The 15,986-nt window shown below is 46.8% G+C and overlaps 1 protein-coding gene across 1 annotated transcript in view; it reads right to left on the bottom strand.

The window, feature by feature from the left end:
* LOC113029984 (dachshund homolog 2-like) overlaps positions 1–14,364 on the bottom strand; it is a 46,682-nt gene extending 32,318 nt beyond the window's left edge. Inside the window, exon 1 of the mRNA XM_026180962.2 lies at positions 13,804–14,364. Within this exon, the coding sequence (XP_026036747.2) occupies positions 13,804–14,219 (416 nt within the window). The 5' untranslated portion in view covers positions 14,220–14,364. The remainder of the gene's footprint in view (positions 1–13,803) is intronic.
* Between the last annotated feature and the right edge of the window lie 1,622 nt (positions 14,365–15,986).

Here is a 15,986-nt window from a genome sequence, read left to right as displayed (position 1 = left end):
TGGCGCGATATGGCAGCCTCGCTTCTGTCAGTCTGCCCCAGGGCTGCTGTAGCTACAACTGTAGCTGCCTCCACCAGTGTGTGAATGTGAGAGAGAATGAATAGTGGAATTGTAAAGTGCTTTGAGGGCCCCGAAAAGCGCTATATAAATGCAATCCATTATTATTATTCATTTATGTTGGAAATGATAGCAGAGCTGTACATATTAATTAGTTTCAAAAATCTCTCAGTCAGAGCACGGTATGAAATGTTTAGGTGGAAGCTAGCGAGCTAACTTCCTGCTAACTTCTAATTCCGTTAAATGTAATAAATTCTGTTTTCATGGATGCCTGGATGTTAAACTTAATTGTTACATCTGCTAAAGCAGCAACGCTGATGATTTAATTAAAGATGAAAGAATTCAGACCGTTTTTAACTCTCAGTGTTCGTTTGACTTTGGGACCTGAAGTGGACGGCGTTTTGGACCCAGATTACTCCGCGAAGCTCCTCACCACAGCCGCCGTAATGCTCTGACAATCCATCAAGCAGCGCGGCTTACCAAAGTTGTACTAAAACATTTTTAACAGATTTCTGCAGTCAAAATCGGTTCGAGGTCAGTAAGCACAACCAGAATTCATACATGAGGCACACTCTCAATTTTTGAGAAAATTAAAGGATTTTAAGTGTGGAAAATACGTTATACAGAAGAAAAGAACATATCGTGATATATATCGTTACCGCACATGCTTCAAATTATATTGCGATATGGATTTTAGGCCATATCGCCCAGCCCTAACTACTAACATCTGGAACAGGCACCATCAATTCAGGCCGTCCTGTCTTAAGTTCTTGAGTGATGCATCAGGAGGATGCTAACACAGAGCACAAAGATCCAACCTGCACAGGTGTGAAACAGATCCTTCTAATGCCAATGAAACAAACCCTTCCTGTCTCCATGTTTGACACACACATGTCCCAGAAGGTGAGCATTACCTGAATAACAATAATAATGATAATTATAATACTGATGATGATGATCAGTAGACAGTGCAGTTTCTGGGGAAACTGTGGTAGTGCTGTTGTTGCAGCAGGACACATGTCTGAGAACAGAATCGGCAATTACCAGAGTTTGACCCCCGGCGGGTGTGTCGCCGAGTGGGGAAAAACGGTTAGACACATGAATAGGTTGGTGACTATGCTTCCTCCTCACCGTCACCCAGCCGCCCTCTTTCCCCAGCTGCCCTCCTGGCCTCCATTTGCAACATTTGTTACAAGTATCATTACTGCTAAAGGAGGCTGAGGAGTAACTAAACATCTGACACAATGAGCAGGAAAGTGCAGGAGGGACAGGTGAAGAGGCCATGCTGCTAGCGAGTCGGCAAAGCTAAGATAGAGAAACAGTAAAGACACAGTGAGTGAATACTTTGGCTATAAATTAGGTAGTGAGTACACGGAGAGTGTCAAGTCAAACCGAGTTTAGGAGGTGGAGAGTCCTGAGACAAAGAAGTAAAAGTGACAGGCTGGAGGGCAAGCTGGGTGGAACTAATGTTGTGTCTGTTTTTCTGTCTGGGAAGAAAAAGAAGGCGAACTAGGGAACAACAGGAAATTGCCACTAACCCAGTATAATTCTTTCAATGGCCCTTTCTCAATCCTATGTACGCAACTCCATACTCGCGTTCTCGGCGAGTCCGGACTTGCCGAGAACGCGAGCACGGACTCGCGATTTGTACAATTGGAACACCAGCGTATTTGATGATGTCACAGGTCCGGAGTTTTTACTGCCGTCCCCTCTTAATTTAACTGTGAGTAATATGTTATGAAGCTTAACTTTAATCACAGCGAAACAGGTGAGATTTTAGAATGCTTTTATTTTTATTTTAGTGGACACTCAAAAATTACAATAGACAGCTGCTGGGGTTTGGAAGAGAACTGAACAAATATTTGAAATATAATCTGATCATTTTGAAGCAGCCTTCAGAATCTCCACGTATTAACATGCTGATAGGTTTAGTTTGAAAATGTTTCCTCCTGAATTGAAAAATATCTCAGCCAAACCAATTTACTCAGGAACAAATAAAACACTGAAATAAACCAAACATTAACATTTCGATGTTATCTAAGAACTAGGGGTGCAACGATACACAAAATTCACGGTTCGGTTCGATACTTTGGTGTCACGGTTCGATATTTTTTCGATACAAAAAAAAAATGTTCATGCCTTTTTAATTTGTCATTTATTAAAATTATAAATTTATATTTTAACTCAAAAGTACAGTTTTTAAATTTAACCCTAACCCTTGTGCGCGTTTTTTATTTTGACAGCGAATGCGCACCTGCGGACCACTTATGTGCAGCCCTGGTTATTTAGCTCGTCATATTGCAGCCACAGAAATTCTTTTGTCCATGAAACCATAAAGCTGCACTTTCTTTTTGCCTTATAGTCTGATTTGTCATAACTTCTCCGTTTTGTGGTAAGCTTTTCTTTGGCTGTCACTTCTTCACCCTGACCTGTCTTATTTGGCTCAGCAGAACTAAAATATATATCTGTCTGTGAAGGTTCTCAGTCATCCAGGTCATCGTAGTCAAATATAAATCCTGCTGCTTTTACACACTCACTCACATAAGCTCAGCGATTCTCTGCGATCAACCTCTCACATGTTTAAGCTGCGGGAGATTTCACTTGTCATGTTTGCATAGTAAGCTAACGATTAATAAGACGATGTCAGAGGAATTGGTGCACAAATTATCATCACTCACAGATCAGTGCTGTCGCTCTCTATACACAGTTCGCGCGATTGCAAAGTGAAAGCAAAAAAACAAGCGCAAATTCAAACGCGACTTCAATATGTCACACACGTATAGTGCGCATGCGCCAACCAGCGTGCAGCCTGTTACAGTCGCTCCTGCTTTTCTCTTAGTTTAGCTCTTTTTTCTTACGTATTCTTTTTTTTTCTGACTTGTATTTTCCTCCGTTTTCTATCTCTTACTCAATCATGTGGATTGAGAGAGTTTTTGTTCTTCTGGTGGCCGTGGAACTGTTACTTTTATCATGGAACGGGACCGCGGCACATCTCCTACACGCACGGACTGTTTACTCCAGAGATCAGCTGATCGCCCTGATGCCGGCCGGCTCGCTGGCCAGGCCCGCAGAAGTGCCCGCAGAAGTACCAGCTGAAATTTGGAGGAAAACACATCGGGGATGCAGAGGTCAAGGACAGAAGAGAAGAAAAAAGGTGACGGTGAGACAGCGGAGGCTCGAAGCGAGGAGGAGGTTTAAACCGTGTCTGCCGTCTATCGTGATGGGAAATGTGCGATCGTTGGCAAGTAAAATCGACGAGCTCTCAGCACTGGTACGGAGTCAGAGGGAGTACCGAGAGTGTAGCCTGATGTGTTTCACCGAATCATGGCTGCACCAGGTCATTCCCGATGAGAATGCTTCCGTGGAAGGCTTCCACACTGTTCGGGCGGACAGGGACAGCATCGCTAGCGGTAAGCGTAAAGGAGGTGGGCTTGCTGTTTTAGTTAACAACCGGTGGTGTAACCCTGCCAACATAACAATCAAAGAAAGGATTTGTTGCCCGGACACTGAACTGTGTGCTGTTGGACTCAGGCCGTATTATTTACCCAGGGAATTCTCTCACGTCATCTTGGTGGCTGTTTATGTTCCCCCCTCTGCTAACCCCACAGCTGCATGTGACACTATCCACTCTGCCATAGCTCGGCTACAGACTCAGCACCCGAGTGCCTTTATTGTGATCTCGGGTGACTTCAACCATGTATCACTGGACAATACACTACCAACATTCAAACAATATGTGGACTGTCCCACCAGGGGAGAGAAAACTTTAGACTTACTGTATGCTAACGTCAAGGATGCATACAGCTCCTCCTCCCTCCCCCCACTTGGTAGGTCAGATCATAACCTGATTCACCTCACCCCCCGCTATGTGCCAATTGTGAGGAGGGAACCTGTGACCACCAGGACTGTTAGGAGGTGGTCAGAGGAGGCAATAGCGGAACTACAGGGCTGTTTCGAGGTGACCGACTGGGAAACACTCTGTGAGCCTCACGCCGAGGACATCAATGGGCTTACTGAGTGTATCACAGACTACATAACTTTCTGCACCGACTCCATTGTTCCAGCTCAGACTGTTCATTGTTACCCAAATAACAAGCCGTGGGTGACTAAGGACATCAAAGCCCTCCTCAACAACAAGAAGAGGGCTTTCAGAGGGGGCAACAAAGAGGAGGTGAGGAAGGTCCAGGTGTTACTAAAGGACAAGATCAGAGAGGCTAAGGACAATTACAGGAGGAAGCTGGAGTGGAAACTCCAGCAGAACAGCATGAGAGAGGTGTGGAGGGGCATGAAGACCATCACTGGATTCAGGCCAACCAACAGCAGGGGAGCTGAGGGAGGTGAGAATAGAGCCGACGAGTTGAATCTGTTTTTCAATAGATTCGACACCACAGTGTCTGCTCCTACCCCCACAACCTCACCTGCAGTCAGCCTGGAATCCAGAGCCACACCACTGTGCCAGCCTCTCTCTTCACATGTTGCCTCCTGTGAGATTCCTGACACCCCTCCCCCACCCATCACCTTCACTCAATACCAGGTTGAGATGCAAATGAGGAGACTTCACTCAGGCAAGTCTGCTGGACCAGACGGAGTGAGTCCCCTTGTCCTCAAGGCCTGTGCCCCCCAGCTGTGTGGAGTCTTTCATAAACTGTTTATGCTGAGTCTGAGTCTGCAGAGGGTCCCGGTGATGTGGAAGACATCATGCCTCGTCCCTGTACCAAAGACGCCTCGTCCCAGTGGCCCCCAGGATTACAGGCCCGTGGCACTGACCTCCCACATCATGAAGACCCTGGAAAGGCTCATCCTGGACCAGCTGCGACCCATAGTAAGACCACATCTGGATCCCCTTCAGTTCGCTTATCAGCCTCGTCTCGGAACAGAGGACGCCATCATCTACCTGCTCAATCGTGTCTACACCCATCTGGACCAGCCGGCGAGCACTGTGAGGGTCATGTTTTTTGACTTTTCCAGTGCTTTCAACACCATCAGGCCGACCCTCCTGGGTGATAAGTTAGCAGCGATGCAGGTGGATGCTTCTCTGGTGTCCTGGATTGTTGATTACCTGACAGGAAGACCACAATATGTACGTCTCCCACAGTGTGTGTCTGACAAGGTGATTAGCAACACAGGGGCACCACAGGGGACTGTCCTCTCCCCCTTCCTCTTCACCCTCTACACCACAGACTTCAGCCACTGCACAGAGACCTGCCATCTTCAGAAGTTTTCTGATGACTCTGCGGTGGTTGGATGCATCAGCAGGGATGATGAGACAGAGTACCGGGCTGTGGTCGACTCCTTTGTCACGTGGTGTGAGCAGAATCATCTGCAGCTCAACGTGGCAAAGACCAAGGAACTGATCGTGGACTTCAGGAAGACCAGGAAACACTTGACCCCTGTTTCAATCCAGGGGGTCAGTGTTGACATTGTGGAGGACTATAAATACCTTGGAGTACACATTGACAATAAACTGGACTGGGCTAATAACACCACAGCACTTTACAGGAAGGGCCAGAGTCGTCTCTATTTTTTGAGGCGACTGAGGTCCTTCAACATCTGCCAGAAAATGCTGAGGATTTTCTATGAGTCTGTTGTGGCCAGTGCGATCCTCTATGCTGTTGCATGCTGGGGGAGCAGGCTGAGGGTCGCAGATGCCAACAGACTTAATAAACTGATCCGTAAGGCCAGCAATGTTGTGGGGATGGAGCTGGACTCCCTCAAGGTGGTGTCGGAGAGGCGGATGCTGTCCAAGATAAAGACAATGTTGGATAACACCTCCCACCCACTCCATGACATGTTGGTCAGTCACAGGAGCTCGTTCAGTGAGAGACTGAGATTACCGAAAAGCACCACTGAACGACACAGGAAATCATTCCTGCCTGTGGCCATCTCCCTGTACAACGCATCCACTTAACACACTGTTTACTGCAACAGCTACACATGTTTCTTTTCCAAATATTTATTTATAAGTGACTTATTTATGTATGTATGTATGTATGTATATATATGTATATATTGTACTATTCTTAGTTAGCGTATTGTCTGTCTTGTCTTAATGTTGGTTTAAAATGGAGCACTGTAACAAAAAATAATTTCCCCCAGGGATCAATAAAGTATTCTGATTCTGATTCTGATTCTGATATTGACAGTGGCTCACCGATGCCAATGACATAATTACCCAGCTACATTTCTGAAAGAATGCAAAAGCATTGACATATATTTTTCCTACAATAGCCCGACGGGCAGGGCAGAGATAGATTTTGGTAGCCCGACTGGAAAAATCGCTAGCCCCAGGACGTCGGGCTAGCGATTTTGCGAGCCCTGTATCTGATTGAGGAATCACTCATCTTTGGAAAAGAGAGTTTATTACAGAGAAATGTCTCTTTCCAAAATAAAAACTATACTTCTTCTGGGCTATATTCTCAGCAGCATATTAAACATATCAGGTCCCCATAAGGAGAATCATGTGCTAACAGCTGTCTAAATGACTCGGCTAAAGTTAGTAGCATGCTTGTTGTTTTTGTCTTTGCACTAGGATGATGTCGGCGTAAATGTGCAGTCATATTCGTTGTGTTCCCACTAGTGCTTTCAGGTTAATCTCATTGAAATGACCTTAACGCCACAACACGGCAAATCTCCGTTAACGAGCTACCGCGGATCGCCCCGTGCATGGGGCTAGACGGCCAACACGTTAACGAGCTAACTGCGCTAACACACTAGCTCCCACCCATGTAATTGAGCATTGCGTGGCACATCCAACATACTGTTTTACTTTAGTCCATGACTCGCTTACCCTCAGGGTCATACGTCACATGAAAACCAAAATAATTCCAAACGCCAGATCTGAATGAGGGTGGGGGAGGTTCAATCTGCCATGTTGCAAGGAGAGTGTCATGGTCCGGGTGTGTGCCAGTGTGTCTCCCTCCGAGCCGGCATCTCCACCCCTGGGAGGGGCCTCAGTGTTCTGCTGATTGCTCACACCTGTGGGTAATTTAGCCGGGGACTCATAAGGCCAGCGCACTCAACCTCTCTTCGCCAGATTCTCAGCTAACCCTAGTCAGTGCAGGCCACCACTGTGATTTCGCACTTGCTTTGTGAATTACCTTGTCTCATTGTGTGTTTGTCTCATTGTGCGTTTCTCTCAAAGCCACACCAAGCTGCCAAACACTAATCTCTGCCGAAGAGCTCCAACCCGGATACTGGACCACCTGACAGTCCCACAGGCTGTTCACCCGAACCACCTGCCTGCCTCTCTGCCTCCACGCCAGGAGTTTCAGACCACACACCCGGACCACTCACCCCTCCACGTCACCACCGACCACCCGCGGCAAGTACGCAGTACGAAGGAGGATTCTGAACGAACAGCTTATCCATATTACTCCTGACCCATACCTGAACGTCTGTACTCTATTTACAGTGACCCTGACCCTTTCCCTGGACCCAGTGTGACTCTCCCTCCAGCCCAATCCCCGGAACTGCTGTTCCCACTGACCAAGACCAGATTGCTTACTTAGCCCAGGCTGCTTAAGACCCCTGTGATTCAGTTGTGGCACTTTGCACTTGTTAACCTCACTTTCCAGTTTATGAACACTTACTGAGTAATTAAACATCGTCTCTAAAACTACTTACGTGCTGTTCAGCGTCCTGCATTTGAGTCCTGTCACCTTTTGAAGCGGCCTCGGCCGTGACAGAGAGCTTAACTTCTGTCTCGCTAGCTTGCCCTGCGCTCTTCCTTCTGACGATGCTGTCTGTGTTGAGCGCTCAGTGGATCTGCGCTCGACAGTGCAGCCTAGGCGGAGTAGTCGAACGCAGATTCACTGAGCGCTCAACACAGACAGCATCGTCAGAAGGAAAGTTGATAAAATAAATTACAAATTTTGTATTGTTCGATACATATGCGTACCGAACCGAAAGCACTGTATCGAACGGTTCAATATCGATACGAATATCGTTGCACCCCTACTAAGAACGTGTACTTTATTGATACCCGTGGGGAAATTCCTCTCTGCATTTAACCCATTCACTCAGTGAAGCAGTGGGCAGCCATTGGGCGCCCGGGGAGCACATCGTTGAAAACGATGTGCGGGAGTCCGCTGCTCTCGCCGGGCTCTAGTAATCCTTGACCTCCCGCTTTGCTATCAGGCTGGTGGTTAACGGACGTCTACACGTTTAGAAATATGTGATATCTTGATAAACCGAGCAGATATTTGAAGCTTACACAGCTACATTCTTGCCTGAAAATATCTTAAAAGTTTATTTTGTGACCCAGAAATATTTAAAAGTTTTTAGCCGCGCTCCTCCACCATTGCCGCGTTTGAGTTTTGGACGGAATGCATTCTGGGATATTTAGCTGTACCAGTCCACACAAGTCACCACCGATGCATGCTCGATAAAACAGGCGGAGCGAGAACACATCCGGGATTTTTTCGCGTTCTCGGCTTGATGCGTACTTCGAAGTGGAACAGTACTTGGTCTCCAACTGATGACGTATCATGAGTACACGAGAACGCAAGTACACACGAGTACGCATATTGAGACTAATAAGTTGTCACCGGCAGGGATATTGTGTGGAGCTGATGTATCTATAAATCCAGGGAGGCAGCCGGTAAGGAAATGGTTCCTGGCTAAGTTCAAAAACTGATTGAAGCGGGTTGCTAAAGAATCGCGGCTGCCACTAGCTTACATAGCATTAGCATTGTGCCGTGGGTTGGTCGCCTGTTTACGAGCGGCACCATTGTTTATCGTCGGTCTGCATATGGAAGACTGTTAATGCTTGCATATGGTTAAGTGCAAGAGAAGCTGGTCATGAATACTATTGTTTACTGTTTAAGTTCTAATGCAGATTGGTCATTTGATTTTGCATTTTTATAGAAAGCAGTATGTACAATCGTTAGAGTGAATTACATAATTTGAGCATTTAAAAATACTCAAGTAAATATTGTGCTGCAAAGCTTATGCACTGCTATTGATGTGTTAAAAAAGGTTTGGTTTGGTTAATATTCACAGAGGTGTGATAACAAACGTTTGTATTTTGGTTTTTTGGTTTGTATTTAAAAGATTTTTCACCTATGGCTGACTACGGCCGAAAAGAAGATTAAAAGAAAAACAAAAGATCCGCCTGGTCATTGAGTGAAATCCAGTGAAACACCTGTGGTAGATGCATCAATCCCTTTCAAGCGGGGAAGCTGCACAAACTTAAAGAGCTTGGCAGAGAGTGTGCTTCGGATGAAGCACGTGAAGATTATACTATGAAAACAGAAGTTATCTAAAAGTTTTTAATTAAATTGCTAAGCAGATAAGCTACTCAAAAACACCACTGTGTGGTGGAACAGGAACAGGAAGTGATGCTCTACCGCAGAGAGCGTGAACACCAAGTGACAGCGCCACCCGAAGGAGAGGACTTTGGGTAGTGCAACAGAGGACATCTGTGGTTCTTCCACATGCTGCTGAGGTTCCTGCTCATTAAGTCAAACTGTTGCTTCTTCAGTCATCCAGTAAACAACACCAGGCAAGAGTCTTCTCAATGTGCCCCGACTCTGATGCTCAACCCACAGATGCATGTTTGTTACATGTTTCTCACAAGCTGTCTACACTCGGCCTGCACCCCACCCTCTGTGACTGGCTACAGGACTTTTTGACTGGCAGGCTCCAGTCTGTCAGGATTGACAACAGGACTTCAGCCAGCATTATTACAAACACTGGCGTCCCACAGGGATGCGTCCTCAGTCCCATCCGCTACACCCTGTACACCCTCGACTGTGTCGCCTCCAACAAAGACAACACCATACTGAAGTTCGCGGATGACACTCCAGCGATCGGTCGCATCACTGGAGGGGACAAAGCGGCTTATAGGAGAGAGGTGGCCGGTCTGGTATCATGGTGTGAGGACAACAATCTCACCCTCAACACTGATAAGATAAAGGAGATGATAGTGGACACGAGGAAGAAGAGGAGGCCTCACCAGCCGCTGTTTATCCGGGGCCTTGAAGTGGAGAGGGTGAGCAGCTTTAGGTACCTGGGCGTCTACATCTCTGAGGATCTCACCTGGACACTGAACACCACACAGCTGGTCAAGAAGGCTCAGCAGCGGCTGTATTTCCTGAGGAGGCTGAGGAAATTTGGTATGTCGGCCAAGATCCTCAGCAGGTTGTACAGCTGCACTGTGGAGAGCACACTGACCAGCTGCATGGTACGGCAGCACTACTGCTACGGACCGCAAACGCCTGCAGAGAGTGATAACAACTGTGGAGAAGATCACCAGGACCCCGCTGCCCTCTCTGCAGAGTATCTACCATCTGCCCTCGGGGTGAAGGTTCAGAAGTGTGAAATCCACTCACCCCTGTGAGGAGTGTCGGCCGTCAGATTGGGGTCTGGGATGCGGGGCCTCCCTGCTACTGCCCGATAAGGGGGCGGTACCTGGACCTGGGATAAAGAGTATGTTTGGGGAGTATGATTGTGTGTACAGTGTCTATTTGTGTCTGTCTTCATGTCGGGCAAGTGCTGAGTATTTGTTTATATGTGTATGGGGGTGGGAATGCGTGCGCCTGTTCGCCTGTGTCTAGACGTCAGGTCGGGTCTTAGACGCCACCTCTCTGTGAACATGTCAGGCTCTCTGAGGTATGGAGGCCTGTCTCCCCTCACCACACTCCCTGACGGTGGCTGGTGCCCTCATACGTCGGTGCGTTGGTGGTTCTTGGTGTCCAGGGCTGGGTGCTCATGTATGTACTGGTTCACTCCTGGTGGCTGCTTGGCGGGGCCTGGCGCCTGTGGCCCGGCTGGGTTCTTTCCGGGGGGTGGGGTGCCCTCAGGCCTCTGGACCTGGGGCTCGGTCCTCTCTGGCACAGATGGCTGCCGGCAGAGCCCGTGGGCATGTCACTGCAACCCCCTCTGGCCTCTGCTCCGTGGCTGCTGGGTGGCCTCTCGTCTGGGGCTCTCCTCAGGTCTTCCCAGGAGGGTGGCACGGTTGCCCCTTCGATGGTCCTCCTTGGGCTCTCGTACTCTGGGGCCTGGATCACCTCCATACCTACTTCATACCCTGGGGGGGCGGGGCTATGGCTCCCCAAACTCCCAAGCAGATCGTTACATGGAGAAACCTTTTGAATACAAGCGTGCTGATCCACACAGGTGTGCACACGGGTGTTCACAGACACAAACTACAGGGTGGGCCATTTATATGGACACCTTTCTTGGCTGCTACCTCAAAGCACATTGTGCGCTGTTGATCTTGCGTGCTGCACAATAACATTTAATATTTAGTATCTACTGTTAGCTAGTGTATTGTGATGGTGTTGTGTTTGTTATGTTGCTCTTTTTTGTTGTTTGTTCTCTCTTCTGTTTTTTTTCTTCTCTCGACAGGTTATCCAGGTGTCTTTCTTTCTTTCTTTCCTTCTTTCTTTCTTTCCTTCTTTCTTTCCTTCTTTCTTTCTTTCCTTCTTTCTTTCTTTCTTTCTTTCTTTCCTTCTTTCTTTCTTTCTTTCTTTCTTTCTTTCTTTCTTTCTTTCCTTCTTTCTTTCTTTCTTTCTTTCTTTCTTTCTTTCCTTCTTTCTTTCTTTCTTTCTTTCTTTCCTTCTTTCTTTCTTTCCTTCTTTCTTTCTTTCTTTCTTTCTTTCTTTCCTTCTTTCTTTCTTTCTTTCTTTCCTTCTTTCTTTCTTTCTTTCTTTCTTTCTTTCTTTCTTTCTTTCCTTCTTTCTTTCTTTCTTTCTCCCTCCCTGTCCTATCCCCCAGTCATGTCTGTCTCGTCTGTAACAACTGAAAATAAAATAAATACATAATTATAATAAAGGTCAATCAAATGGACCAATATGGCAAGGCCATGATGATCCACTTGCTAAAGTAAATCCGTTGGGCATCTTTCTTGGCCTCAAGACAACAATTCTGATGGTTAAAGATCCAAACGGGACAGGAAAGAAAAAAAGAAGAAGTGAGAAATCCAGAGCATCCAGACTCAACAGCTCCTTCTTCCTCACTACTATCAGACTCTTGAACAGCTGACCTACTTTAACAGGAGTAATAATTTTGAAAAAAAAAAACTTGACCTGCGAGCGCCCACTGAGTGCATGTCAGCTAAAGCTTCAAACACGAGCAGTAAAGTGCAAAAACGCTTTGTTTCCTGTTTTAACTCTTACATTTATGAGTGAAGCAGGTCCAACATGATGATACATACTGATGGAGCATGTGTGATGTCACTGTTTTACTCAGTGTGACTGTTTTTAATGTCGCACTCAGTTGATCTGTTACTGTATATTTTTCAGGTTTGTACGGGATATTGTATTTTTTTTAGATGTTATGTATTAATGTGGTACATGTATTTTTGACTTTTGTTGCCATGATGCCAGGTCTCTCTTGAAAATGAGATTTTTACCTGGATAAATAAAGGACTAAAAACATTAACACTGTCCTGCTACAGGCTGATGTTCCAGCTGTGATGACTGCAGTCAGGAAACGGCTGCTCAAATGATAAAGTCTGTATTTCTATGAATATCCTCATCAATGAACACCGTACAACATGTAGGGCACACACATACACACACATGCAAGCACGGACACACACACAGACACACATACGCACGCGCGCGGACACTCACATGCACACAGAGCTTCTCTTTGTTAATTTAATTAGTTGAGGGGTATTTACATAATCCAATAATTAAAAAAACATTTTGATCCACGTTCAGAAACCTACCTTCACGTGATTAAACACACACACTCACACACACACACACACACACACACACGCACACACACACACACACGCACACACACACACACACACACACACACACACGCAAACACACACACACACACACCTGGATGCGACGCAGACACTGGCACTCAGAAGATTTGTGTTTCTGTGAACTTGTCTTTGTGTTCTTGTGGGGACTGAGTTAATTTCTGTTTAATGGGGGCCTCTGTCCCCTCATGCTGGTGGATCTCTTCATAAGCGGCAATCCTAATTTTAATTTACAAATGTTTTCGAGCCTGCCAAACAAAAACAAACACACTCCCCTAACATATCAATTTGTGTCTTTGTTCTACCGCAGGACGAACAGCAGCGACCAAAGATTCACTGAGTGGAGGGTGTTAAAGATTCAAAAGTACAGGGCACAGTGATGTCTTTGGACCTGCAGGAATCATCATATAAACCACAGACCGATAATATCATAACAGGATATAGATGACAGCCACCTTCCCCTTAAGGCTCAGCGTGACAAGACCCCACCGGGCCCTGATGGTAATGACGGTCCTCATGCAAGAAGAAAGACCACGGTGTGTGTGTGTGTGTGTGTGTGTGTGTGTGTGTGTGTGCTTCAACTTGTTTTGGTAGCATGTTCGTCCATATGTCACACACATGCTGATGACATCATCGTCATCATCATTATTGACCCGATCACTGTGATTGGCTCTGACAGTGGCGTGTTTGGCTGAAGCTAATCGATCAGCCAAACAGTGCTGGGTGTAACAGAGTACATTTACCAGCGTATTTAAAATAGAACATAGGAGTAACTGTATTCCGTTACAGTTACCGTTTAAAAAGGTGGTATACAGAATACAAACAACAGAAAATATCAACAATCAATAACAGCTGATTTCATCACGCGCTCAGCTGCTCAAACGCTTTCACTTTATTTAAAGTTATTGATCAAACACGCTGATCGTTTCCGGTGTCAGAAAACCTCAAATAAACAACTCAAATCAAATCAATGAAGTAAACTAGACTCCAGCTGATCCCCTCCTCCCTCCGGCCCGGCTCACCTGGCGCAGGTGCAGTCCCGGTACAGCGTCTCGAAGTCGGGTCTGCTGATGAGCTTGCAGCGGTTCACTCCGGGCTGGATGGCTCCGAGCCCGCGCAGCACGCGCACCTGCTCCACGGTGCAGACCACGGGGCTGATGCGCAGGCGCTTCAGCTTGGTGTACACGGTGTGCAGCCCCCCCACCAGGTGCTTCAGGAACAGCTGGAACACCTGCGGCAGGCACAGCAGCTCCGCACCGTCCACCGTGAACGACGCCACCTGCACGCCGTGCACGTCCACCATCCGGCAGTCCGCGTGCGCGACACTGCCGCCGGGCAGCCGCGAGGGGCCGGCCGGGACAGAAGCACTGTGAGGCGGGTCGGAGTGGAGCAGAGAGTCGGTGTGAGGGCTGGAGGTCCGGATGGAGGAGCCCGCCATGTCCGAACCCTTGTTTAATCCGCCGCCCGCGCGCGTCTGTCCACGAGCAGCCGCTCACGCTGACTCCACTCCGCTCTCACCCCTCCTCTCTGCCGCCAACAGCCAATCAGGATCCAGCCAATCACACGCGGGCGCCACAGACGGACAAGACTACCGTTGGCTGAGGACAGCGCTCCCAGGGGCGGGGCTTCGGGGCTGTGATTCTGACAGGTGAATGATTGACAGGTGAGTCTGAGGTTTATCGTTCACTTTGTTTTCGACTTTTTACATTTATTTTATTTTTTTATTCATTTACTGATGTTTTAAACAAAGCTCACAAAAATAATACATGTATGTAGACACACACACACACACACACACACGCATAATTCGACATAATTAGTTTATTACCAGGCCTCTGGAGAACTTCAAGACATGTTGAGGAGGTCGTTTAGCCATTTAAACCAGCTGTGTTGGATCAAGGAAACATGTAAAACCTGCAGGACGCCGGCCCTCGAGGCCTGGAGTTGGACATCTGTGGTTTAGTCAAGTCAAAAAAAACTCTATTTATCCCCAAGGAGCAATTAAGATAGATGCCCTGCCGACCATACATACAAAACACAAACATCACATTGGGGAGACCGGTCAGGCTAGGTAGCACTGGCCGGTCGCCCAACGAGCAGCGACCCGGAACCGAAACCATAGAAAATGCACAACACGAGGAAAGACGAGGAAAACAAAGACTGAGCTCCAACAGGGAGATCAGTTTGAGAACAGAAAAAAACACCTCAGCACATGAATCATCACATCTCACAGGGGGGAGTGTAGGACGTCGAATCAGCTGCACACTAGTAATGTCTGCAGGTACATCGAGAACTTTCCAAAACCTTTGGCTATCTGAACATTTGGCCCTGTGTTTAGCACACGTGTCTGAATATTAGAATCCAATTTGTTTAATGTAATTTCTGTTTCAAATAGTTCTGCAACTTTGCACAAACCTGTGGCAGACTGTATTTTAAAACCAAATCTTCCCAGCCGGGTCCACAGAGAGGCGAGAGCTGGGACAGTGTTGGGTTCTGCGTCATTACTGAACTTTGACTTTGTCATTGTTTATCTTTTCTAATCTTTTGGTTTCTGTTTGTGTTCCATGGTTGCTGTTCCCTCCTAGTCAAGTCTGTTATGTTTCCTGTTTTACTTTGAAAGTCTGTGTCCTATGTAAATGCATTGAGTTTTGCTTCCCCTTTCTCATCTTGTCAGTCACTCCCAGCTGTGTTCTTCTGTGTTTCGTTCCTCGTTATCCCTCTGTGTATTTAAGCCTTGTGTTTGCCCTGTTAGTTGCTGGTTTGTCTGCGTAGCTTCCTCCGTGTCTCCCTGCAGCTCTGTTTTTGGTTTCCGGTTTGTTTTGTTAGTTTATGTCCAGTTTAGGTTTTTTCCTTGCCTTGTTTCTGTGGATTTTTTACCCCCTTACAAAATAAAGCTCACTCACACGTATGTACCTTTCATCATTTACCTTTACATGTACTTCTGCTTAGATTGAAGGGTATAGATGTTGTTGGTATAACGGAGGCTCTCAGTTTATGTTACATTAGTTTAACCTAAGTCGTAAAATAAGTGCCAAAGCTGAACTGAGGAAGTGCTTCATAAAGCTAGCTCTGCTCGACGCTGTCAAAGGCTTGTTCTGCGTCCAGCTGAAGCAGAGCCATGTCTGCATGTTTACGTTGTGCAGAGAGATGAAGCTCCCCTTCAAGTCGGTTTGCCAGTACTGTGAACTTGGGATCTGTATTAGTG

The sequence above is a fragment of the Astatotilapia calliptera genome, chromosome 10 (genome assembly GCF_964374335.1).
Source record: "Astatotilapia calliptera chromosome 10, fAstCal68.1, whole genome shotgun sequence".
NCBI classification, from domain to species: Eukaryota; Metazoa; Chordata; class Actinopteri; order Cichliformes; family Cichlidae; genus Astatotilapia; species Astatotilapia calliptera.
This window is presented reverse-complemented; position numbering and strand designations above follow the sequence as displayed.